Genomic DNA, 25,425 nt, shown 5'->3' with positions numbered 1-25,425 from the left:
TAGGGTCTCATCCACGGTTTCCCGTATAGGTCTAGTACACCTTTCCAGAAGCCTCTCCACAAGTCTGTCATTGTGAACAATGTATCATTTGGATTTCCTGGCTTCACTGACCATCTGGATCAGATTGTACATATTTAGCTGAACTTGCAAGTAAAGGTAATTATAGCATCTTTATTTACCAGCATTTGTGATGTCAACTTTGTAAGAACATTATTGGCCATTATTCTTATGACATATAGAATCTCCCTTATAAAGATTAGTGTCATTATATTTCATTCCTAAAAGCTTATAAAAGCTCCTTACACCAAACAGTATGGCTGCAAGAGAAACTTAGGCATGCTTACAGACAGTGTCTATGGGAGGATTTGCCATATTTTCCATGTGATTCTTTTCCTTCACACATATGACTGTTGTGTGAACAAACTGCCCACATTGAAAACTGGCTTTATTACAAAGTATATTGCATTGAAATGTATGATGCTCATGCAGTTTTCCCTAAGAGCATTTGTATGTTAAATGTAGGCAGTTGCTTTCATCAGTCTGCCACTCACTTTTTCATTTTTTTTTTTTTTTAATGACAATGGCAACATAGTATTTTTGAATGACTTTACAATTCAATTCACAGATTTTCATCTCCACAATATCCTTGTGTGGAACATCACTTTAATAAAAAGAAAAAAAAATTTTTTTTTGTTTACAATGCTGGATTCCTTAAGAAATTTAATCTCGAGTTTAAACAACTTTTGGGAAGTCACTGTTCATTTTAAGATAGTTATGTTTTGCAACTTCTTCATTGATTTCACAGCACCAGCAACTTCCTCATGAAGATACAATTGTACAGTTCCCCAAAATTGCATCTACTAATTTAGCAATAAGAAAAAAAGCATCTACTAATTTAGCAATAAGAAAAATATCCTATACTTGTGTGATTCTTTTGAATAGGACATGGCTGATTTCCTTCCCAATCCTTATGCAATCCAATCCTGAGCTCTAGTTCTACTGAGTTCACTATCAACTGAACACTGAATCCTTTCTTTAAAAAAATAAGTAAATAGATAAACTGTATCATTCATATCTTTCTGACTGCCCCAATGCAAAACTTATCCTTTGTACCCATCTACCATCAGTCACCCCAGCCCAATCATTGGTTGGACCATCCAAAGGGATAGAGGCCTACAAGGTTATCCATGTGATACTGCCACAGCCTTCAACCTGCTTCTTAATAAAATGTCCACATAATTCCAGAAAAGCAATTTTGTGTATGAACAGGAGCCATCCAAATTCAAAAGGAAGTTTAGCTCTGTATGTGGTACAAGTTGTACAAACATAATAAACCTGCTTTTAGTGTTAGGTGCTGACTTTCATTGGCAATCTGTCTTTTATATTTGGTAAATGTTTTTGGTGACTATATGACAATATAATAGCTGGTGGTCAGCTTTTGCTCTGCTTTCCACATCACCATAAATTCTACTTAGCTGTCAGTGAAGGTAATCTGCCCCCCCCCCCCAAAAAAAAACAACATAAGTACACTACCTCCTTTTTGTTAACATATAATTATATTCCAATTTTCCTTTTCTGTATTTATTTCATCATGTCTTTTGATAATCTTCAACATCTTGATTGTTTTCTGTGTCACTTTAAACTTGTTAGCTCTTCAAATCTTTTGTGTTGATGGTAACATACTCCTGATTCTTTTCGGCTTTGTTCCACTGTTGCTGAGGTTCTGAATGATTTTGCTATATCAATTCTGAATAATCTCATTTATCTACCCTTTCTACTATTTCATCAAATGAAGGAAATCTTAGTCCCATAACTCAATGCCAGTGGTTTTTTTTTTTTAGGCATAAGTTCTTATACTTTTATTTGATTGTACTCTTCTCATCTTGCATAAATTCTACCCATAAAGAAAAGCAACATATATGCATATTGCAGTTTCCAGCAGAGATTCTACACAAATATGAAATTTTCTCCTTATCTTTATTATTTTTCTTTTTTCTATAATTGCTGTTGGTGGATCAGTGGTGTTTTTCGTTCATACAGTTCCAACACTGCAACTATGTATTTTGATCACACAGTACTCAAAATGTATACATGTTTCATAGGAAATATGGAAATGTGTTAATTTAAACACACTGAGAGTATATACTGTGTGAAATAATTTACAAGAAAACAAAGTATCTGAGGTTAATAAAAAAATAATTATATGCTTCACTCAAAGCTCACCAATTTTAATACCACAGTGTTTGGCGGCTTCACCATTTGGGATGAATCCAGCAACCATAACTCGAGTGCCATCACCAAATTTACTAGTCGTTAAACCCAGTAACATTTCAGACAAAGTGGCACGTCGTCCAAGATTGTGGACCATTCTTCCATTCACTGGGATTGTCACCTCTCGAATCTCTCCTTGCTGCACAAATAATCAGAGACAAATTTTATTGTTTGTGTATTTGTATTTTTCCTCACCATGTAATTACAGCTTACATTTGCAATATCAGGTTAAGTGTGCACCCAAACAGTAGCAGAAATACAGACAAAAATTAAATTTATTTAATTATTCCTGGACTATTTACTAGTTTTTTGGTTCTTCTTAGGACATTCTGCAATAATCTTTGGACCTGTTATCAAGACCCGTCAGGTCAATATTGAAGGCATAAGTAAATCAGAATTTAATCTTACAGAAGATTTTATCAAAATATAACATCAATGCTGTTGCTGTTCAGGAAACACATACTGAAACTGAAGATCAAATAAATTGGAGGGGAAAAAATTCCTGGCTTTGACTTATACGAGCAATGCATCACCGTGGACTGGCAACGTACATACAATTGTCAGCCAATAATGCACATCCATGCTCTGTATCTGATCTCAATGACATCCATGAAGTTACAGTAAAAACTGGATAACTAACACTAATTAATATATACAAACCAACAGCTAGCTTGTAGTGAAAGAAGCACTGTATCATTTGTGAGATACAGAGGTGAGCGAGTGTGCCAGGACTTACCCCAGTTCACTGCTAGTAGCGCCACTTCACCATAACGCGTCTGCGCATAGCGCACAAGTATTCCAGCACAATTAAGAATAAAAATAAAAGTTAAAATTGTTTTTTTCAAACTTTGTCAGCATATACTTTAATGTAATAATGTTTTAAATGTCAAGTCTTAAGAGTGATTAAATCAGTGGTTTTCATAAGTAAAAGATAACTGGCACTAAATAATAAAGCTAGAAAGCCAGAAATTGGTCATAATGTGAAAATGTATGTCAAAATTAACTGGTACAAGTAGCAACATGATAAAATAAAAACTGTGGTCAGAATCCACGTTTTTAAAAAAAATTGAAGGTGCTAAATATTAGACTTAGAAATGTGAAAATTTGTATGATGCTAAAAATAATAATTACGTGACGACATTAAGCTACCTCTAACAGTTTTTGAGTAATTTAATGAAAACTAAATTTGTAACTAAAACATCCCCGTTTGTAGTAGATTAAGTATCTGTAATTTTAATGCTAGAAAATTTTTGGTTACAGCACATGATAAAACCTATTAAATAATGGAGCTACAACAAATTTTAGGACCATGTTGTTAGTAACAACCAATACAAGGTCTCTTAAAGTTATAGTTCAGAGGTAACGATCTACTGTCAGTTCCAATCTAAAAATTCTAGAAGGGAAAGTTTTTATGCAAGCAAGCTGAAACTTTTTCTGTGATTTCAACCAACTTACCTACTACATGCTTGTAAAAATTAAGAAGATTCTACATTAATTCATAACTTTGTTATTAAATATTGTGTGTACAAGAAAGTGGCCGTTTAGAGACTGCTGCTGTGTGCATAAGATAGATGACAGCAAAAGTTCCTTTGGCCATCCGCTGCGCCACATATATAAATACAGCCCGAGAGGCAAGACTAGGTTTCACTTTGCACCCAGCCACTGTAAGATCCACATCTGTCAAACACTGGATTACACGCTGCCTCGGATGACATCAGAGATGGGCTGTTGCAAAACACTGGTTTTCTGTAATAATTGACAGTGAACTCGTGAGGACTGTACACCGCCCTGGATCGCTTAGATTTTCACTAAAGTAACTGTTAGTGTGCTATCCGTGATATTTACAAATCCACATAGCAAGTGGGGACAATTATCTTCCACTTTTGTGGTGAGCATTTAATTTAACTGAGTATCAGTAGTCAGGGCGAAAGACGATTTGGTAGGAACTTAGCATAGAGGTCACTTCTGAACTGCTCATAGTGTTGTTTAGGGTAGAAAGATTTACTGTCAATATGAGCCTAATGACTTTCACAATGTTGTGTGTGTGTGTGTGAAACTTTACCAAATATATGTATGAATTAGAACTCTAAATCTTCATTTATAATTATAGTCCTGATCCCAATAAGCAGAAAGAGAATAGAAACATTTCTTTCAGTGGGCTGGACAAGAATGTGGGCATGCAGACTGGAAACTATGCACAGTATTTTGTCCACCGCTTTCTGGCTGACCACAAAAATAGTTGCCAGGCTCTTGTAAAATGGCGTCGAGTCAGTTCTTAACGCTTACTATTTAAATCCACAGCCCCACAGGCCATTCCGGTATCACAACACCCTGCCATATATCTCGGAGATCTTAAAAGTCACCATACTCAATGGGAGTAAAAGGAATATGATGAAAATGGTGAAGCCATTGTAAATTGGGCAGAAGACAATAGCTTTTTTTTTATGCAAAGGATAAAGGAACATCTGTATCAGCAGCTTGGAGACAGGATTGTAATCCTGAGCTATACTTTGTAACAACTAATGAGAATAAGTTACTTCTCCAAAGTTCATGGTTTGTTTTACAAGACTTTCCATATAGACAACACTGTCCAATCTTGATTTTTATTTATTTATTTACACGTTAAGTTCTGTAGGACCAAATTGAGGAGTATATCTCCAAGGTCATGGAACATGTCAGTACATGAAATTACAACATAAAAGTAATAACAGATAAAAATAATATGTTTATGAACTCAAAAAATGTCAAGCCATAGGTTTAAGTAAATGCAATCAACAAAACAACAAGAATCAGCTTAATTTTTCAAGAAACTCCTCGACAGAATAGAAGGAGCGACCAATGAGGCAACTATTCAGTTTAGATTTGATAGCGCGTGGATTACTGCTAACATTTTTGAATTCTTGTGGTAGCTTTCTGAAAATGGATGTAGCAGTATACACGCCTTTCTGCACAAGAGGTAAGGAAGTCCGATCCAAATGTAGGTTTGATTTCTGCCAAGTATTAGCTGAGTGAAAGCTGCTTATTCTTGGGAATAAGCTAATACTGTTAACAAGAAACGACAGTAAGGAACATATATATTGAGAGGCCAATGTCAAAATACCCAGACTCATGAACAGGGGTTGCCAAGAGGTTCGTGAACTTACACCACTTATTGTAAAAACTGCCTGTTTCTGAGCCAAAAATATCCTTTTAGAATGGGAAGAGTTACCCCAAAATATAATACCATACGACATAAGCAAATGAAAATCAGCAAAGTAGACTAATTTTCGTGTCAAACGATCACTTACTTCAGATACTGTTTGAATAGTAAAAATGGCAGCATTAAGTCTTTGAACAAGATCCTGAGCATGGGCTTTCCACGACAGCTTACTATCTATCTGAACACCTAGACATTTGAACTGTTCAGTTTCACTAATCATATGCCCATTCTGTCAAATTAAAACATCAGCTTTTGTTGAATTGAGTGTAAGAAACAGCAAAAACTGAGTCCTGTGATTTAGCGTTAAGTTTATTTTCTACAAGGCATGAACTTAGGTCATGAACTGCACTATTTGAAACCAAGCCAATGTTACACTCAACATCTCTTACTACCAAGTTAGTGTTATCAGCAAACAGAAATATTTTAGAGTTGCCTATAATACTAGAGGGCATATCATTTATATAAATCACGAACAGGAGGTGCCCCAACACTGATCCCTGGGGCACTCCTCCTTGACCGTACCCAACTCAGACCCCACATCGCAGCCATTCTCAACATTCTGAATTATGAACTTTTGCTGCCTGTTACTAAAATAAGAGGTGAACCAATTGTGAGCTACTTCCTGTATTCTGTAATGGTCCAACTTCTGGAGGAATATTTTGTTATCGACACAATCAAATGCCTTAGTTAAATCAAAAAATATGCCTAGTGTTTGAAACCTTTTGTTTAACCCATCCAGTACATCACAGAGAAAAGAGAATATAGCATTTTCAGCTGTTAAACGACTTCTAAAGCCAAACAGTACACTTGATAGCAAATCATGTGATAAAAAAAGATCAATTATCCTTATATACACAGCCTTTTCAACAGCTTTTGCAAACACTGATGGCATAGAAATATGTCTAAAGTTATTTACATTATTCTTTTCTTCCTTTTTATAAATCGGCTTTACTACTGAGTACTTAAATCGTCCAGGAAACTGACCATTCCTACAGGAAAAATTACAAATATGGCTAAATACAGGGCTAACATGTGCAGCACAGTACTTTAATATTCTGCTAGACACTCTATCATAACCATGAGAGTCCTTAGTCTGCAGTGATTTAGTTATTGACTCATCCTCCCTATTGTCTGTATCACAGAGGAGTATTTCAGGCATCAATCTTGGAAAGGCATTTGCTACGAGTGTTACACGATTCCCTGTAGAAACTAAATTTTCATTTAATTCACCAGCAACGCTCAGAAAATGATTGTTAAATAATGTAAATATATGTGATTTATCAGTAACAGAGATATTTTTGTTACCAACTGACTTTATATCATCGACCTTGTGCTGCGGACCAGACAATTCCTTCACAACTGACCATATGGTTTTAATTTTATCCAGTGAATTAGCTACTCTATTTGCATACCACATATTTTTGCCTTCCTAATAACTTTTTTAACTACCTTACAGTACTGTTTGTAATGGGCTACAGTAGCTTGATTGTGACTACTTCTAACATTTTGCTATAATTTCCCACTTTGTTCTATAAAATATTCTTATCCCACTAGTCAGCCACCCACGCTGCCTTCTACTGCTAGTACCCCATTTAGAATGTTCTAATGGAAAGGAAATCTCAAAGAGCATGAGAAATGAGTTAAGGAAAGCATTATATTTGTCATCTACGTTATCGGCACTGTGAATGTACAGCCACTCTTGTTCCTTGATGAGGTTTAAAAAACTCTCTATTGCTGTTGGATTAACTTTCCTACATAGTTTGTAATTATATGTGACATTTGTTTGAGAACTGAAGTCTTTTAATATTTAAATTTGCGCATCATGATCTGAAAGGCCATTCACACTTTTACTAACAGAATGCCCATCTAGTAATGAAGAATGAATAAAACTAATATTGAAGTCACCACATACAACTAATTTCTGGTACTTCCTACAAAGTGAATCAAGAACTCTCTCTAGCTTGAGCAGAAATGCTCTGAAGTCTCAGAGTTAGGGGACCTATAAACAACAACAATTAGAACTTTAGTTTCACTAAATTCAACTGCCCCTGCACAACATTCAAATATCTGTTCAGCGCAGTGCCATGATACGTATATGGACTCAAATGGAATATTGTCTTTTACGTACATGACCACTCCCATACCCCGCAAGGAACTTTTTGAAAACAGCCAGCTAATCTGTATCCTGGTAAAGGAAGCCTCTGAATTGTCAAATTATTTAAGTGGTGCTCCGATATACCAATAATTTCTGAGTCAACATCTATAAGCAGTTCACTAAATCTATCTCTAATACCTCTTACATTTTGACAAAATATGCTAATTCCTTCTCTACTTGGAAACATGATGTCCTCTGAAGGTAAGCCCTTAGCTGGAGGGACTTCCTTTAAGCAGGTATTCCTGACAGCTGACTTCAATATAAAAAAGGTGCTGCTCTAACACCAACTACTACTAGAATTTTTCCATAAGTGATCCCACCACCACCCACAACACTGTCACCTAAAAGCTTTGCCAGCCTCCCCGTCCTATACCTATTGAGGTGCAGGCCATGTCCAGTTAAACCCAATCTATTGATAGACCCAAGTGGCACCACTGAAACGTGATCCATGCCCTCTGCCATCAGCGCCCTCTCCAGCCCCATGTTAACGCACCTAACAGACGTGTTAAGTTGAGGCCGATCATGATGCTGAAACTGTTGCACGAAATGCACATTAGTGCCACCAGCTTGAGTAGCTGTCTTTACCAGGTCGCCACCTACATCACATTCCCCATCCCTGTCAAGACTGTTCACTGCTCCACGCACTATCACTACCGGTCCTCCTTCATAAAATTCCAACTTAACTCCCCTATGCTATCAGTCACCTGAGTGAACCCTGCACTAGGCTTCATGAGCAATAAACAGGGCGGAAAAGACACATTTGGTCTCTATTCCAATTTTCTGTTCAGGTTCCGGAACTCTCAGAACTGAGGTGATGCAAAACTTTTTTTGATATGTGTATTTGGGCCCTTGCTTTGAAAAGGGAGTATTTTAAAAGAAACAACCACACAGTGCTATGCAGCAAACATTGGTCACCAGAATGTTTTAATACTGAGGCCTTTGGCACAGGAAGGAAACTCAAGCCAGATGCTGTACCATCAATTCTTTATTTTCCTCTGCACTTAGTAACTAAAGGAAAAAAAGAGGAAACCACCAACTCAGACCAATGTGCAAAAACCGTCGTTAATCCGGAAAATGGCGTGTAAGATGCGTTTTATCCCTACTTTTACCGAAATAACTGTAAAGAAAGTTGTTGTACACAAGTTTGGCTAACTTAAATATGATTCCATTCCATCTGAAACTACATTTAACTCAAGATTGGTTTAGTTCGTGGTTTGTTGAGGAAGATTTGTTTTTAACAGAGCCTTGACAGGTTACTGAGATCAAAATGTCTGATTTACTTATTTCTCTTTGTTTCCATGTTATTACCTTATATACAGTGCGTGTACTTGTAATATAGGACAAGGCAACTTAATAATGTGAAATGTATAGTCTACATATTACAATATAGAACATGAAATTGGTGATAATGACAGAATTCTGCATGGATTTTTCTCTCGATTAATATTTAGATCTCAGAGTTATCTGAACATTCCTTAACTACAGACCAGACGTCTCAAAACATACAATGCATAATTTTTTCCATTGAATAATCCTTTAGATCTTTCTGGAATACGTTTTTACTCATACTGCCCTGTAGACTCTTTGAAAGTTATGTTTCACAACCGAGTACTCGAAACCTTTCTCAGCAGTTCTCAGTTTTTGTGGCATACTTCTCAGTTGGGTTTCGTTTTTTATCCTATGAATGAACACATGTATTTTTTCTGGTTAATAAGCTGGCTTTGATTTACAAATTTGTTCTGCATATGTACATAGAATTCTAAGGGCTCTGTATGATCACTTATACCCACATGAATGGTACATTTTCCTGTAGGTTTTACATATTTCCCATTAGCCACCTTCAGCAGAGATGCTTTGCTGTCGACGAATACGATTTTTTGCAACTGGCGATGGTGCTGCTCCAAAATGACTGAATGTGATGCTCCAGAGTCCACAAGAGCTGGGGCTGGTCGGCCATCCATGAGGATAGCGACATAGTTTCCTATCATTTTTGTAGTGACTGACGGCGGAGGACTTTTCTCTTCGGCAGCCTCACCTCCAAGGAAGGTCGCACCCTTTAGTTTTCCAGGTTGTGGTGGCTAGGTGATCGGCTGGAGCTTATTAATGGTGATGGAGACCTTGATCGGCATGTTGGGGAGTGTCCTCTCCAGTGGCTAGATTGTGGTGATGGTGACCTACGTCGCCCTGCACCCATATCTTCTTGTTCATCTTCGTCGTTCCGGAGTTGGTGTTGGCTATGATCGGTCTGCTGTCTTCTGGCATGGGCGTCATCAAATATCCGCCCCCTTTCTCGACAACAGTGCACCACATGTCCTGGTTGTCTGCAGTGGAAACATACTGGTTGGTTATCCTGGGTCCTCCAGATGTCAGTCTTCCTTGGTGTCCAAACAGGTTCCTCATGCGGCATTGTAGGAATGTAACTTCGCCTGGGCCTCGACTTTTTCACCATTTTAAAGGGAAATGAAGGATGATAGATTGGGTTCAATGTCCGTTCCACTTCCTCCCTTATGGCCTCTTGAAGCGTCTTGGTTTTTTGCCCACCGTGAAATCCAAATGCGTTCTGAAGTTCCTCTCTCACTATCTGAAGAAGAACACTTGTGAAATCAGTAGCTTCCTCCATCACAGACATTGATACAATGTTTGGAAGCTGTTAAAACTTCTTGCGTGTAATTCTTTTGTGATGCATTGTCTCAATATACTACCACCATTTTATGAAGTCGTCTGCTGTTGTAACCTCCTCTAGGAGTAGGGCTTGATACATGTCCTCAGCAACACCCTCCATGAGATGTGCAACCTTATCTTCCTCCTTCATTCCAGGATGCACTATTTTACACAGCTCCAAGATGTCTTGAATGTACAATGCTGTAGTTTCTCCTGGACGTTGTGCCCTGCACTTTAATTTATCTTCAGCCTTGCACTTCTGTCATTGTGTGTCGCTGGAATACTTTCGCAGTTCCACCTGGTATACTTCCCACCTTGTGAACTTCTCCTTGTTGTTCTCATACCATTGCTTGGCAGTGCCCTCCAAGTAGAAAAATACAGTAGCCAAACACACGGTGTCATCCCATTTGTTCAATTTGGCTATACACTCATACACTTGTTTGGATCTTGGCCATTGTCACCAGAGAAGTTGGAAGGATGTCTCATGTGGTGGCACACAGTTGCTGTCATCGTAACATCCTCTTCTTCTTCTTCTGTCTCCAATAGAATGCGATCTGTGGAATATGGCTCAAACTCGAGTTTCTCACCGCATAAACGGTGGCTCTGTTGTGGCCTGATGGCAGACACTGTGTCATCGATAATGCACGCTATCACACGTTCCAATATCCAACGTTTCCACCAGAATAATGTCACATAGAAGAAGGTATAATTAGATGAATGATGAACACTAACTTCACTTAACGAAGGTTTATTCAGCACTTGCACATACAAGAGCGGGGAGTGAACTGCCTCCGTCCAGAACACATACGGTGTATATATATACAGTTACAGCACCTTCCAGTACAACGATTCTTGACATTTGTGGATACTTCTAGAATGTATTCGAACTGAATATAGAAATTAAAATTTTACAGTTTAGGTGACTTTTGAACTCACGAACATCCATGCAACAGTCTAGTATCATAAGCACTATACCACAGTGACTGTGCTACTTAGCTTCTTCTGCGACAATATCAATATCTGCCAAACCATCCGCCCCAATAGCTGAATAGTCATTGTGACAGACTGCCATCCTAAGGGGACTGGGTTCGATTCCCGGCTGGGTAAGGGATATACTCTGCACAGGGACTGGGTGTTGTACTGTCTTCATCATCATTTCATCCCCATCCGGCGCACAAGTCACCCAAAGTGGCGTCGAATGTAATAAGACCTGCACCGGGGCAGCCGGACATGCCCCGTAAGGGGCCTCCTGGCCAATGACGCCAAACGCTCATTTCCATTTTCTGCCAAACCCAAATCTAAACATAATGTGCTGTACACATCCCAATAAGCCTCACTGCTTGCTGATGGGCATTAATGAGCCATTCAAAAGTGCAGTTAACAATGGAGTGGTATGTAGGTGAGAGGGGACAGGAATTAATTATTGTTTCAGTATGAGAAATTGCCATATGACGTCAACAGCAGCTTATTACACTCAGCATGGAGCCTGGTAATACGTTCATTCTCAAATGCTCTAGTAACCAGCCTCAGTCCCTCAAGGTGGATGTCATTTAATATAATAAATGTGATTCTCTGATTAATCCATATATCATAGATCAAAAATCAAGCTGAGATTGTACTAAAGTTTGATAAAATTGGATCGGACAAGTTTAGTCTGCCGTCCAAGCCCAGTGACTAACACATTTCAAAATATTTAGCATCTGGGACATCCTGTTTTTAAATCTCTAAGATGGCAATCAAGTAAGTCTTTTTTTTTTTTTAATCAAAAGTGAGGCTGAGAAATCTCACCAACTGTTTGAAATTCAAGAATCCCTTATTGTCAATTAAGACAAATTAAAAAAAGAGCATGAATGGTTAAAAAAGACATATACAGATTTCCCAGACAAAAATTTGAAACCTGTTTTATCAACCGATTCCTCCATCCATTATCAGCTACAGCTGACATGCACTATCTGCAATGATGGGAGCTAAAAATAAAATTAAAAATAAATAAAAACTTGTACATGAATTGGCAGAACTACATGGAGCTCCATACTGCTGATGGAGTACTGTTAGTAGCAGTTGCAAACATTCTCACATTTAGAACATTACCTTGGGGGACACCATTCTCTTGTTCAAAATGCTCATACAAGATATTGCTCATTCTACGCCTAAAATAATGTAGGGAAAGGAAGGACCACAGGAAAATTTATAAATATGCTGTGATGTACCATTTAGGGAGCTGCCCAATGATATTATGCCTCCAAGTAGTATCACATGCCTTTTTGAGGGTAAGATACAGTACTTATTAGGAGTGTCTGAGCTGGACAGTCTGTTGTATACCTGCCAGCAGGGTCACAATATCAATGAATGATCAATATATTCTGAACCCAGGCAAGGTGGGATATGACTATCTGCTCCAAGGTCTTTCCCACACAACTAGTGAGAGAAATATTATGATAGTTACTCAGATGTGTACTGTCTGTATCAGGTTTAATGAGGAGGATTAAAATGGCTTCCCTCCATAAGTGTGAAAATAGTCCTTATGTCCTGGTGAAGTTAAAAAAAGTGTGAGGATAATTTCTTTACATCTCCCTGTGTGGTGTTGCAACATGATGTAATGGACTCTCAGAGTGAGCAGGTGATGTTTCATAAGCCTTTGCCAAATTGGGCTCCTAAGTCTAGAAGGGGCAGTTATACAATTCATAACTGGTGATCCTGAGGTCCCAGCCTCCTCTCTCAGTGACAGTTCTGTAGTCCTAGAAAGCAGGCTTGTGACTAGCACTGGTGGTTACTCTGGTAAAATATTCATCCATTGTCGGGGTAATGTTTCATGGACTGGCCTGAAGACTTCCTCTTCACAGTACAACACTAACTGAGCACCTCCCACCTCTCTCTCAAATCCTCCAAATGGTCTCCAATACACTGCACTGTTGGTTTATAATGTTTGTGAACTGATGCCATTTCAGTTTACTCTCCCTTTATAATCCAGCAGCATTTGGTCCTTGTTATGAAAAAGTCTGTGAGGTTCTCTACTTACAGTCAATATTTGAACCCATGTAGAGTTTTCCGCCTGTCACTGATAGCAGAGTGGCATTCATTATTCTACCAGGGAATGCTTTTGTAGATGGCCAGAACACTGTGGAATAAGAGTGCTATAGTGTCTGCCCTGCTCCATGTTCAGAAGACAAAGATCTCCTGTCATTCAGAGGTTTTTGAAAGATCTACTAAGGGGGTAGGCAGTAGTAGAGCCCCATAGCACACTGGATGTCTTAAAATCACCACACAAGTATCAGTCAGGCGATATGTGTGATGGAGTTGGTAAGAGCCTCTTCATCTGTTGGTTGATAAGGCAGCAAGTAGAGTGAACACAAGTGATCCTACACAGCACACATACTGTGGTAGAAATTGATTGTAAGTTTGTAATAAGAGGTAAAAGTTGAGGAGTGTATGCACAGTCTATAAAGATGGCCCTTCCACCTTTAGCTCTCTTTTCACTGAGGTTGTCCTATCTGGGAAGCTATATCCACTCAGCATAAGGGCGTCAGAATCCTTAAAATATGTAGCTTGTAGACACAAACACAGTGTTCTTCCCTGTAATAGAAGTTTCAGTTCTTCTACATGAGTCCAGACACAACTGATATTCCACTACTATATGGAAGCCACTTTATTGGTTAAGTTTCTCTTTGCCATTGTCTTACCACTGGGGTAGGAATCCTGCAACAATTGGGGGTTTAGTTGAGAGACTGGACAATTGCCACAGGCAGACTTCATATTTCGTAATGTCTCATGCTGACTCATTAGAACAATCAGACAGAATTATATATGCATGGTTTCATGTTTTGAAGGTTTACAATCTTTTCTGTGTTTACCACTTCTGTCTTAGCTTTTCTTTCAGAGCAGGCTGTGAAATTTTCGTGGCACTGTGCTTGCCTGTTTACTTGAGTCTGCCCGTTAAGGTGTTGGAAGCTCTATAATGTTGGTAATCCTAGCCTTATCTGATTGTGTGGTGGAAGCAGCAAGTTTTGAGGTCGGTGTTCTTTTGCAATTGCATTTACAATGGCTGGTGTTTATGTAGATGTCATTTACCTGCATCTGTGTTGAGATACTGGCTTTCTAATAGCTGAAACAAACAAGACAGAGAATATAGAGGGCTGCACAGATTTCTGAATTTTTTGTTTGATTCACTGCATGTAATCAGCTCAAGTGCCTTCAGCTCCCCATCTTCCTTCCTTCAAGGTATGCAGTACAGTCTCTCATTTAAGACAGAGTGTTTGCAGAGCAATTAATGTACTTCATAGGAAGAAAGCAAGTAGCTCCAACACATCTGTTGCAAGTTCCCTGACCCATACATGCCACAGTGGTGTGTGCAAAATATTGGCATTTAAAGCAGCATATCAGATTACATACATAATGCCTCACATTTAGGAGAATGTATGACTGACTGTGGCCCTTTTTATGAAACCACCATCTACTCTTTATGTAATGTTTTGCATTTGAATCATGCCTTGTTGTACCCATTGGTCTCTCAAATCCTCTTCTGTTATGTCTGTTTAAGCTCCACATGAGTGTTGTGTAGATTTGTTTAAATGGCCTATTTTTCTAGACACATAGCTGCCTCGAGTATTACTGTTGTTGGGAAATGAATATTTCAACCAACAGTGAGGAATTATGTAAACACTTTACTGATTTTAAATTGTCAATAATGCCATCCGTCCTTCTGAATGTAGAAAGGCAACAATTCCCCAAAACTGCCTTCTATTCTCTTTATGATTAAATATATATTCTGACAAACAGCATGTGTTCTACTACTAAAATCTGAACTTCATTTTATTACATTTTTAGGATGACTTGTTTGAGCCCTCTGATTGATTTGAGTGTTGATATTCATCGGCAGTATACCAATCACACTGGGAGTTGATTTTCAAGATTTCAAAGGATCCATCTCAGTAAAATGAGTCACAAGGGAACTAAAGGTCCACCCTGACAGAACCCTGGGGCAACACAGGTAGTTCAGCAGTTACCCGTTAACAACTGTTTTGCCTTGGTAATTATCCACTCCATTGGTATGTAGCACACGTACAGGTTGAAGGCTTTTTTCCTAGATGTTTGTATCATCCTTGTAATCCAGGCAGTTAAGCCAAGATTTATATTCCGTGGGGCACACAATGTTCTTCAGCAATACTACATGGCGATCACTGAAGTACATACAGAGCTTACAGTTACAGAGGACTCGAGGTACTCACCAGTCCCCAGATCACAAACCCCGAGTTTGCCAAACCCATACCCAGCCAACACAGATGAGCTGCTTCAGGTGTTCACAATTTCATCACTTGGAACTGCCCTGTATGCATATGTGAATGTCATCAAGTCTTCATAATATCTGTGTTTGTGATTTATATCAGTGTTGTGGATGCCACGATTTATTTTTAAAAAATCTGCTGCGAGTTATTCACATAGCTCATGAATTTGTGTATGGAAATGAGTGTATTTGAAATGGTTAGTGCAAGATGTGCCATTACTAACTCGAGAAGATAATTCTTGAACATCACACAACGTATCATATAAAATTACCTGCCAGTCCTGGAATGTCACTTTGCTGTTGGAATATTCTTGTGTAACAGTTACTTCTCTGGGGGTAGATGGCAAAGATGATGAGATTTTTGCACTCTGCTGTCTGAGCCGCTTACTACTTCGATGCTTAATCAATCGAGCAAGTTTACCTTGTGGGGAAAAAAAAGAAGAGTTAAACATTAACATGTTATACCTCTTACCAATGTTAAACAGTAACACAAAAAATTACCTTCATTCTGAAATATTACTTTTACATGGAAGATGTGCATCCACTGTACTATTTATCTAGATACTGAGTTACCTCATCCAGAAACTTTTGAAAAAGTAACAAGTTTCTGTCAGTTGACTGTAGAAATTGAGAGAGATGAAACTGCATATATATATATATGTGTGTGTGTGTGTGTGTGTGTGTGTGTGTGTGTGTGTGTGTGTGTGTGTGTGTGTGTGGGCGTGCGGGAGTAGAGTAGAGTAGAGTAGAGTAGAGTTTTATTGGTCCTGCTAATCATATAGTACACAAATAGTACATTCTAATGTAGGACAAGTCAATGTATAACAAAATATAGTATTAAATTTGCATTATTTCTACATTAAATGATCACTGAGTTAGAATATACAGAGCAAATATTGTACAAAAATAAAGAGTAAATATATATTAAAGCAGAAAGAGCATGTTCTGTACTGGCAGATTAATATTTGTATTACAGCAACATCCACATGGCAAATCACTAAAGTTCTAGTAACATTTATATGATACATAACTAAGGCAAAGACAGACATCATTAGTGAACTTCCTGAAGGAACTCGTGGAGGCTATAGAAGCAGTGATGAGCCAAATACGCCTTAGCAGTTGACTTGAAATTTGCCAGGTCATTTATTGATTTAAGTTGTGAGAGTAGTTTATTATAAATAACTTCCCCATAATACAGGGTTTCTTTTTTATTCAGGGTGGTGTTGGTGGGCTCTAAATGAAAGTTTCCTTTTTGCCTGGTGTTATAGGAGTGGATATTTTCATTTTTTCTGGAAGAAAGTGGGATTTTCCATTGAATATTTTTTCACAAACATGGTTATCTTATACACAGATATACATGGAAATGGGAGGATTTCTAGCTTTTTAAAGAGTGGTCTACAGGTTTTGTTCCATTTTACACCTTCCATTATTCTTATAATTCTTTTTTGTAGCCTAAAGAGCTTTTGGCTAAGAGAAGAGTTTCCCCAGAATATAATTCCATATTTCAGTTGTGAGTATATACAGGCACCATACACAGTTTTCATAGAATCTTTGTTGCAGCATCCCTCTAATATTCTCATTAAGTAGCATGTAGTGCTTAATTTCTTACAGACTTTTTCAATATGCATCACCCATTGAAGATTAACTTGGAGCCATATTCCCAAGAATAATGTTGTCTACATTCTGAAGGTCTTTGTCAGATATCTGAATTTGAGCAGTTTGCTCACCTTTTTTCACACTATAGAAATTTAGTGCCACTGTCTTACTTGCATTTATTACCAATTTGTTATGACTGAAAAAGTTTTCAATATTGTTCAGTGTCTCTGTTGTAGACTTCTGAAGCATTTCCATTTCTTTCCCACTCACTAGCACACTTGTATCATCAGCAAACTGGACGATGTTCTCACAGAATTTGTTTAGGTCATTCACATACAACAGAAATAGAAGAGGTCCCACAACTGAACCTTGTGTGTGTGTGTGTGTGTGTGTGTGTGTGTGTGTGTGTGTGTGAGAGAGAGAGAGAGAGAGAGAGAGAGAGAGAGAGAGAGAGAGAGAGAGAGAGAGAGAGAGAGAGAGAGAGTTCTGATAAAAGGCTTTCTCTGAAGTCTCAAGTTTGGATGTATTCTCTTATAAATATTATACTTAGTGCTGACTTTCTATGACATATATAAATGCAATGGAGAGAGACCACTAGTATCAGAACAGAAAATGGAATGCTTCAGTACTTCATGTAATGAGATGATGTCAGACTCTGCACTAAGAATCAGCATGACAGCAAATTTGATTATAACCAGAACATGAGTGCCTGATTAGACACTATCATTTCAACTATGTTCATGTGCCACTATGTTAATGATGTACTGTGAGTATTTAACTAAGCAAAAACAGCCGCCGTCCTCCAAGAGTCAACTGTTGTGGGCAAAAACACGATGACAGAAGTCCCACAGACTATGTAGTGGCACAGATCGACAAACAAGTGACAAACTAAAGACAGCATGAAATAACTGTAATTGAAGGTCTTTAGCTCACTCTCTATTGGCATGATTCTGTAGGCTGACATGTGTTTTGTTCTGAGATATAGTGCCGATATTGAAGGTGTTATAGTGTGTAATCCCTGTTCTCTATTGGATTACCTCCGCCTTCAGTGACCTCTCTACAGTGGTGCCTTAGCATAGAACACATCACTATGAAGTGTGGAAATGGAGATGCCATAAAATCAAAGGACAGTGACAACACTTTGCAACCAACCAGCAGTAATGCGACAGGTACTTCACAAGATCGACAGCCTCAGTAAGTGCCTCACAAGGTAGGAATGCACAAAACATTAAACTGAAAGGGTTCTGGACCTCAAAGCCAGAACTCTGGTTTATCCATGTGCAAAGTGTTTTCTGCCAACACAATGTGCAGGATGACATGTTACATTTCTATTGTGTCTTCGCCCACTTAAATGAAGCTCAGACAATCATTGCAAGGGACACTTTACACATGCATAGCTATGCACCATTTAAAGCCTGCCTAATCAAGGAAGTCGCACAGTCACCAGAACCTGGGCTCCACAGATTAACAGCAAATGATGGATTAGGAAACGTGTTCCATACCCAGCTACTGTGAGACCTGACCTACCCTCTGCATAATATGGCTCAGTAGGCTTCTGGAGAATGCGAAACTTATTCCCACAGCAAATAAAAACGCTTACACACACACACACACACACACACACACACACACACAAAACTAGCTCTAGAAGTTAAGAGCAGGTAGCAGCATTACACAGAGTGCAGTGCTTGGCAGAGCAATGCCAAGGCAGACAGCTGGACAATGATGAACAAGCTAGTGGATACCGGAACAATGCAAGTGGCTGGTGCCCATATCTCTGCAGGTTTGGCAACAAAGAGTGCATTTCCTCTGCCCCATATCAGTACCCAAATGTCCCCAACGGCTGCCAAAGGGCACAGCTTCCTGTCGCAGTCTACATTCGAGCGGCCCTAAATCTGTCATAACTGCCACACTGGTTTTTAAGTAGTCGCCTACCGATATTGTTGTCCGCTGTGTACGCCCAGGTACGCAATGCACGAAGATATCTGCACTGACCTCCACATCACCATCTCGGTCCCCTGGCATGGTAGTTCCCCCATGTATCTCCAGTAATGGGATTTTAGGCTCATAATGGACAGAAGCAGCAGGGTGACACATATACACATAGGAGAAGAATCACATTTTTAGCTGGATATGATATACACATGCCACAATTATATTACCGCCTCACCACTCACTAAGCAGAACTACACCCACAGACCGTTTTGTGTTGGTTTCACCTACAACACAGAAAATGTCAAAAAGTCTTCATTATGGATAAAACATCATACAAAAAATTTTTTGTGGACGCCAAGTCCAATGTCAGTGTTTTACCAAGGACATTGTTTCAACCGGATTGCATGGACACTACCCTCCACATCACAGTGGCTAATAACACAACCATCTTGACATACAGCGAGAAGAGACTGTGCGTGGAGCCTACAGGAGCTGATCACATGGAATTTCCTAATTGGAGATATCGGGGAATCTATAACTGGAGCAGATATTCTACACCATTTTCAATTACTTGTGGACATCTAGAGAGGACTGACAGCTCAGGTCATCACTGCAAGCACCTCACAGGAAAAATATTTTCGATTAATCCTAGAAGAGATTCCCAAGTTTCATTTCACCATCAGGTGACAAACATAAAGTAAGACCAAAGACTCAGCACTTTATTCGGGCAACCCCAGGGCAACCAGTGGCAACAAAGCCCTCTTGCCCCACGCCTGAGAAGCTGACCACAGCCAAAGGGTATGTGAATGGACAAATTAGAGATGGAATAACACAGCCAATGGGCCTGCCCTCTCCATGTGGAGCCCAAACAGGATGATTTGTGGAGACTGAGAGGAGATTACCAGATACTCAATGAGAGAACCATCCCCAAATAAAGGACATGAACAATAAACTGGCTGGAGCAACAGTGTTCAGTGGAATTGACTGTGCACAATCATACACATAAATCCCCATGGCCACGAGTAATGTGACAAAGACTGAAGCAACGGTTCCTTTCGGGTTATATGAGTACTTATACATGCCCTATAATCTAAAAAATGTTGCCCAGATTTGGCAACATTTCATCCAGCAAGTCCTCCATGGTCTAGAGGGTGTATATTGTTATATGGACAATATCATTGTGTTTTCTCATTCACCAGCACAACATGCTAAGCACCTATGACTACTTTCCAAATGACTTCAACAGGCAAGGGTTGTGGTGATCACAACTAAGTGCACTTTTGACCAGAGTAGCATCAAGTTCCTGGGGTTTGAGGTGTTAACAGCATGCATCTTGCACCTTGCGAAATGAGTCTTAGCGATTCACAAAGTGACACAACCAAGGATATTCAAGCACCTTAGACAGGTTTTACATATGCTCAGCTGCTACTGACAACACCAACCTCATGTGATGCCATTGCTGGCACAGCTGACCAGAATGCTCGGAGGAAAATACACAGCAGGTGCCATGGAGTGATGAAGCAATAACCATGTGTGAGTCAGTGAAAGAATATGTTGCACAAGCCATACTACTGAATCATCTGCACAAAAATGTGCCAACAGCTATTATGGTGGATGCAAGCCAGGTGGCAGTAGGCACTGCTCTCCAACAGCACGCTGACAGCATGTGGCAGCATCTGGCATTCTTCTCCTTCCTGTTAACATGAGCTCCATGACATGTATGCCGCTTTCAAGCACTTCCATAAATGTCTGGAAGGCAAAGAATTAATGATTTTCACAGACCGTGTCCCCAACACTGCACTATTTAAAAAGTGTCGCCTAATGGTTTGCTTTGACAGAGCTGACAGGCAAAGTTAATTTCCCAGTTTACCACTAACATACACCAAGTGAGTGGCCACAAGAACATTGTTGCTGACTGTTTATCCAGAAGTTGCATCAATATTAGTGAGATATGATGCAACTACGTCACACATGCACAGGTGCAGGACATGGAGTTAGATGTGCTACGGGAGGAACAGAGTTAAAACCCACAATGGCGGAGGGTCAAATCAGCAAAGGCAAATGTACCCCTGTGGTGGAACATGGAGCATGATAGCATGTGTGTCTACATTCCGTGCGACTTGCGGAGAATAGTTTTTAGCCTTCTGTAACTTCGCGCACCCAGGAGTATGGACTACACCGAAACTGGTGAAGAGCAAGGTGGCATGGCTCAGGATTGACAGATATTGCCACACGTGGGCAAAGCAGTGTGACAAGTGTCAGTAGAATGAAATTGGCGGCCATGTCCTTGGGCCACACAGATCATTCATTACTCCTTTGGTCAGATTCGGAAACATCCATGCAGAACTCATGGGTCCCCTTCTATTACCTGGTAACCTTAGTGGATTGCTGGAGGCCACTGCAGTGACAGACATCATGGCAACAATGGTGACAAAGACTATCGTAGAGTGTTGGATCACGAGGTTTAGCACACCACACACCATCACAACCGATAAGTGCCAGCAAGTGGTATGGTGGAGAGGTTTCACCATACCCTGAGAGCAGTGTTGATGTTGCCAGTACTACAAGGTCAGATGCATTGCCGCTCAGTCTATTGGGCCTGCGATTGGCAATCAAAGAAGATCTGCAACATTCAGCAGTACAGTTCATGCACAGTGAAGAGCTATGTCTACCAGCAGAACTAATTACCAACAAGCTTTCCAACCTCCACCCACTAGTCTCCATCACAGAGTTCCATCAACACTTGTGAGAAATGATGGCACAAATATGCCCCTCCATTCTACAGTAACGTGGACACAGGAACATCTTCAAATGCAAGGATCTCTGCAGCATTCTTTTTGTCTGGCTGTGAAACAACTCGGTCCACCCACCACTCGCATTGCCATACAGTGGCCTGTAAAAGGTTCTGCAGCATGCAATACACACTTTTCATATTCAGCTTAGCAGACAAGATGAAGTGGCTTCTGTCGATTGTTTGAAGCCAGCACACTTTGACACTGAGACAACAGAAAACAGCACTTCAGTACCACCCACCAAACCACCCCAGACTGAGCAGCGCAGAGGACCACACATTGACTGGCTGACACCAGTGGTATCTCCCGCCGAAACTGGATCTGAAGACTACAAGATCTGGGCACACTGTAAAACATCAGTTCCCCAACATACCCAGAGCTCTGGTTTATTTAAAAATAAAATAGAAAAGATAAAAAGGGTGTGTTGGGGGGGGGGGGGGGGATGTAGTGACACGGATCGACAAACAAATGACAAACTACAGACAGTGTGAAATAGCTGTAAGTGAAGGACATTGGATCACTCTCTACTGGCACGATTCTGTATGTTGTGATGGTGTATTCTGTTCTGAGATATAGTGTTGATATAAAAGATGTTACAGTGTGCACTCCGTGTTCTCTATTGGATTACCTTAGGGTGACCAGACACCCAGTTTTTAATGGGACTGTCTTTCTTTTTCATTCTGTGTCTCGTAGTCCCACAAAATATTAAATGGACACCAAATGTCCTCTTTTTCTGTAATCAACAGTAACCTTATCCTTTTTTGCTTCATTTTATGTTTTTATTGATTTTTATGTAAATTTAGTTTCTTCATATTTTCTTGAGTCTTGCTTTTTCTTTACCGCAAAGATGGAATAAAGAAGCACTATTTTGATCACTGGTGTTCTTTCCTGAAAATCATGAAAGAAGAGTTCCCTTTATTGAAGAAAACCACAAGCACGAAGATAGAATGTACCCTGTGTCATTCAATTTTCTCCACTGAACATGGAGGACATGCTGATATAACACAGCACATACAGAAAAAGAATACCTGTTGGCAGTTTCTTCGAGAACTTCTAGCAGCATAACTTCTTTGTAAGTATGTATAAACTACAGACAGAAGACGGTAAACATATCACCATGGAAGAAGGGCTGTCTGTGATCCACACCAAAAAACACAACCATTCTTTCCGTTCAATGGGCTGCACAACTCTTCTCATCAGAGACCTATTTGAGAAGAAATTAACATGTTCTATGACAAAATGCAAGTCGGCTGTAGTGAACGTTTTCTCGCCATACGCACTGCATGAATTTCAGCCAGAACTTAAAAGATGCTAAGTATGTGTCTGTGATGGCCAATTCATCAAATGACAAAAGCTTAAAGCTATTGCCAATTCCAGCCAGGTATTTCATTCCTACCAAAGATGTTCAGTGCAAAGTAATCTGTCTTCAGAGTGCTGGTGGAGAAATGGTAGAATTATTAGTTAGCTATATTCTGGATATTTTAAAAAAGCAAAATATAGCTGACAAGACTGTCCCATTTTGTGCAGACAACTGTATACCAACTCTGATGGGTACAAGAGGGCAGTAACAAACAATGTTTATTCCAAACAGAACAGTGTTCTCAAGAGGAACATTCAAGGCATTGGTTGTGCAGCCCTTGTGGTACACAATGAAGTTCAAACAAGTGCAGACATTCTTCCCATTGGCATAGAAACAATGGTGAATAAAATTTTTCAATATTGCCACATTTATATGATGTATGTGGAAGAACTGAAATCATTCTGGGATTTTGTTGATACTGAATACAACGAACTTCTAGGTAGTATTAAAACTTGATGGCTGTCATTGTTACCAGTAGTTGCAAGAGTTTTTGATATGTAAGAAGCTTTGAAATTTTATTTTCTGGCTCAAGATAGGTGTCCTACATTGCTGTAACAATTTTATGAGAACCCACAGTCACGCCTTTCGCTTCATTTCACACAAAGCCACCTGAAAATGGTTTCAAATTCAATCCAAAAGTTGGAAAGAACCATGATTTCAGCTACAGAGTTAGCTGGAGTTAGAGCTGCTGGAAGAAAAAAAAAATCAATAACAGCAAATTTAGTAAATTTCAAGCTTTAGTTATTTCTTCAATTTTAATTAACTTGGAAAAGGAAGGTATTTTCACTCTGTCAAAACATGAGATGGTTACAAATTTATTTTATGATAGTTTTGTGACTTATTTAGAAAAGTGGACATTTCACTGGATGACACTGAAAAATTCTGTTGCTTGGGCTAAACTTTTAAACTGTCTGAAAATTCTTAAGATGGTGCAACATTTTAGATAGATGAAGATGTATTGTTTGTTGAGATAGCATACGTGAACAACATTGCATCCAAGAAACTTGAGGAATGGGTAAAAGCTAATTTGGAGACAGATAATGAGACAGTCAGACGTACCCCATACATGTAAAAATATACGCACACTTGTGAGTTTTGCTCTTGCTGTAACAGGCACAAATGCTGTTATGAAAGGGTATTTTCAGTTGTGAATTCCCTTTGGGTGGATGAGAAAAACTGTTGTACCACAAAAACTACTGACACAACTGTAATAGTTAAGACTCATTATCAAGACCTTACCTGCAAGGAGTTTTACAACCTGCTATTAACCAGTTCAAAGCTTTTGAAAGATACTACGTCTTCTGGTAAGTACAAAGTTAGTAGCACTGTTCCTGATACAGTAGCTAAACAGTCTACAGACTTTTGATGTCTGCATTAGTGTTCCTTTGTTAGAAATCATTCAATCAATTTCTCAGTATTTTGAATTATAATCAGTTCTTGGAAAAACAACGAATTATCATATGATGCAGTGCCATTACAAGCATGTTTTGAAGAGCCTTGTTAAAATATTTGCTTTTTGTGTGTATAAGCTTAAGTTTTTATTTATTTTAGTAAAGCAATGCAGTCATATATGCAGGATCTTTTCTTTTTGTCTAGTGTCCCATTTTTGTCCTTTTCTTTAATCCCAATTTTTTGCAAATGTCCCATTTTTTCATGCGGAGAATCTGGTCACCCTAGATTATCTCCACCTTCAGTGGCCTCTCGACAACTATTTCTAACTGAACACTGAACAGAAGGGCCACAGTTCAGCATATCATTTGGCACTTCAATGCTGGACAACTGCTCAGCAGCTGTTCCATTTATAACCACATTCTCATTAGTGTGATTACATAATAAAGAGTATGTGTAATTATTCCCCACACTTTACGGGACACAGAGATTACCATATGCTCTGGAACACCATCAATGGACACTCAAAGCATGGAGAAAGATCAACCGGACTGATATGCCATTGTATACATCAGTACTACTCATTGCAGGGTACAAGTATGTCAAAAACCACATGAGGCACTGCATCCCACTTAGCAAAAAGATACTGTTCAGAAAGGTAGAGACAATATTCTTACATAGAAGATATTTACATGGGATGAAATGAAGTTCCTGATATGTCTGCCATTTAACTCTCATCAGCGAATGACACAACATGACACGACAAAAGAACCTGCTGTCCAACTG

General features: G+C 39.2%; 1 protein-coding gene across 2 annotated transcripts in view; it reads right to left on the bottom strand.

The window, feature by feature from the left end:
• LOC126183629 (protein inturned) overlaps positions 1-25,425 on the bottom strand; it is a 287,053-nt gene that overhangs the window by 255,884 nt on the left and 5,744 nt on the right. For both annotated transcript variants that reach the window (XM_049925752.1, XM_049925751.1), the window contains exons 3-4: positions 15,840-15,988; positions 2,224-2,410 (exon numbers count right to left, since the gene is read on the bottom strand). In XM_049925752.1, coding sequence (XP_049781709.1) covers positions 2,224-2,410; positions 15,840-15,988 — 336 coding nt within the window. The remainder of the gene's footprint in view (positions 1-2,223; positions 2,411-15,839; positions 15,989-25,425) is intronic.

Source organism: Schistocerca cancellata, chromosome 4 (genome assembly GCF_023864275.1).
Source record: "Schistocerca cancellata isolate TAMUIC-IGC-003103 chromosome 4, iqSchCanc2.1, whole genome shotgun sequence".
NCBI classification, from domain to species: domain Eukaryota; kingdom Metazoa; phylum Arthropoda; class Insecta; order Orthoptera; family Acrididae; genus Schistocerca; species Schistocerca cancellata.
Note: the sequence above shows the minus strand (reverse complement) of the source record. Positions and strands in the feature narration are given on the sequence as shown.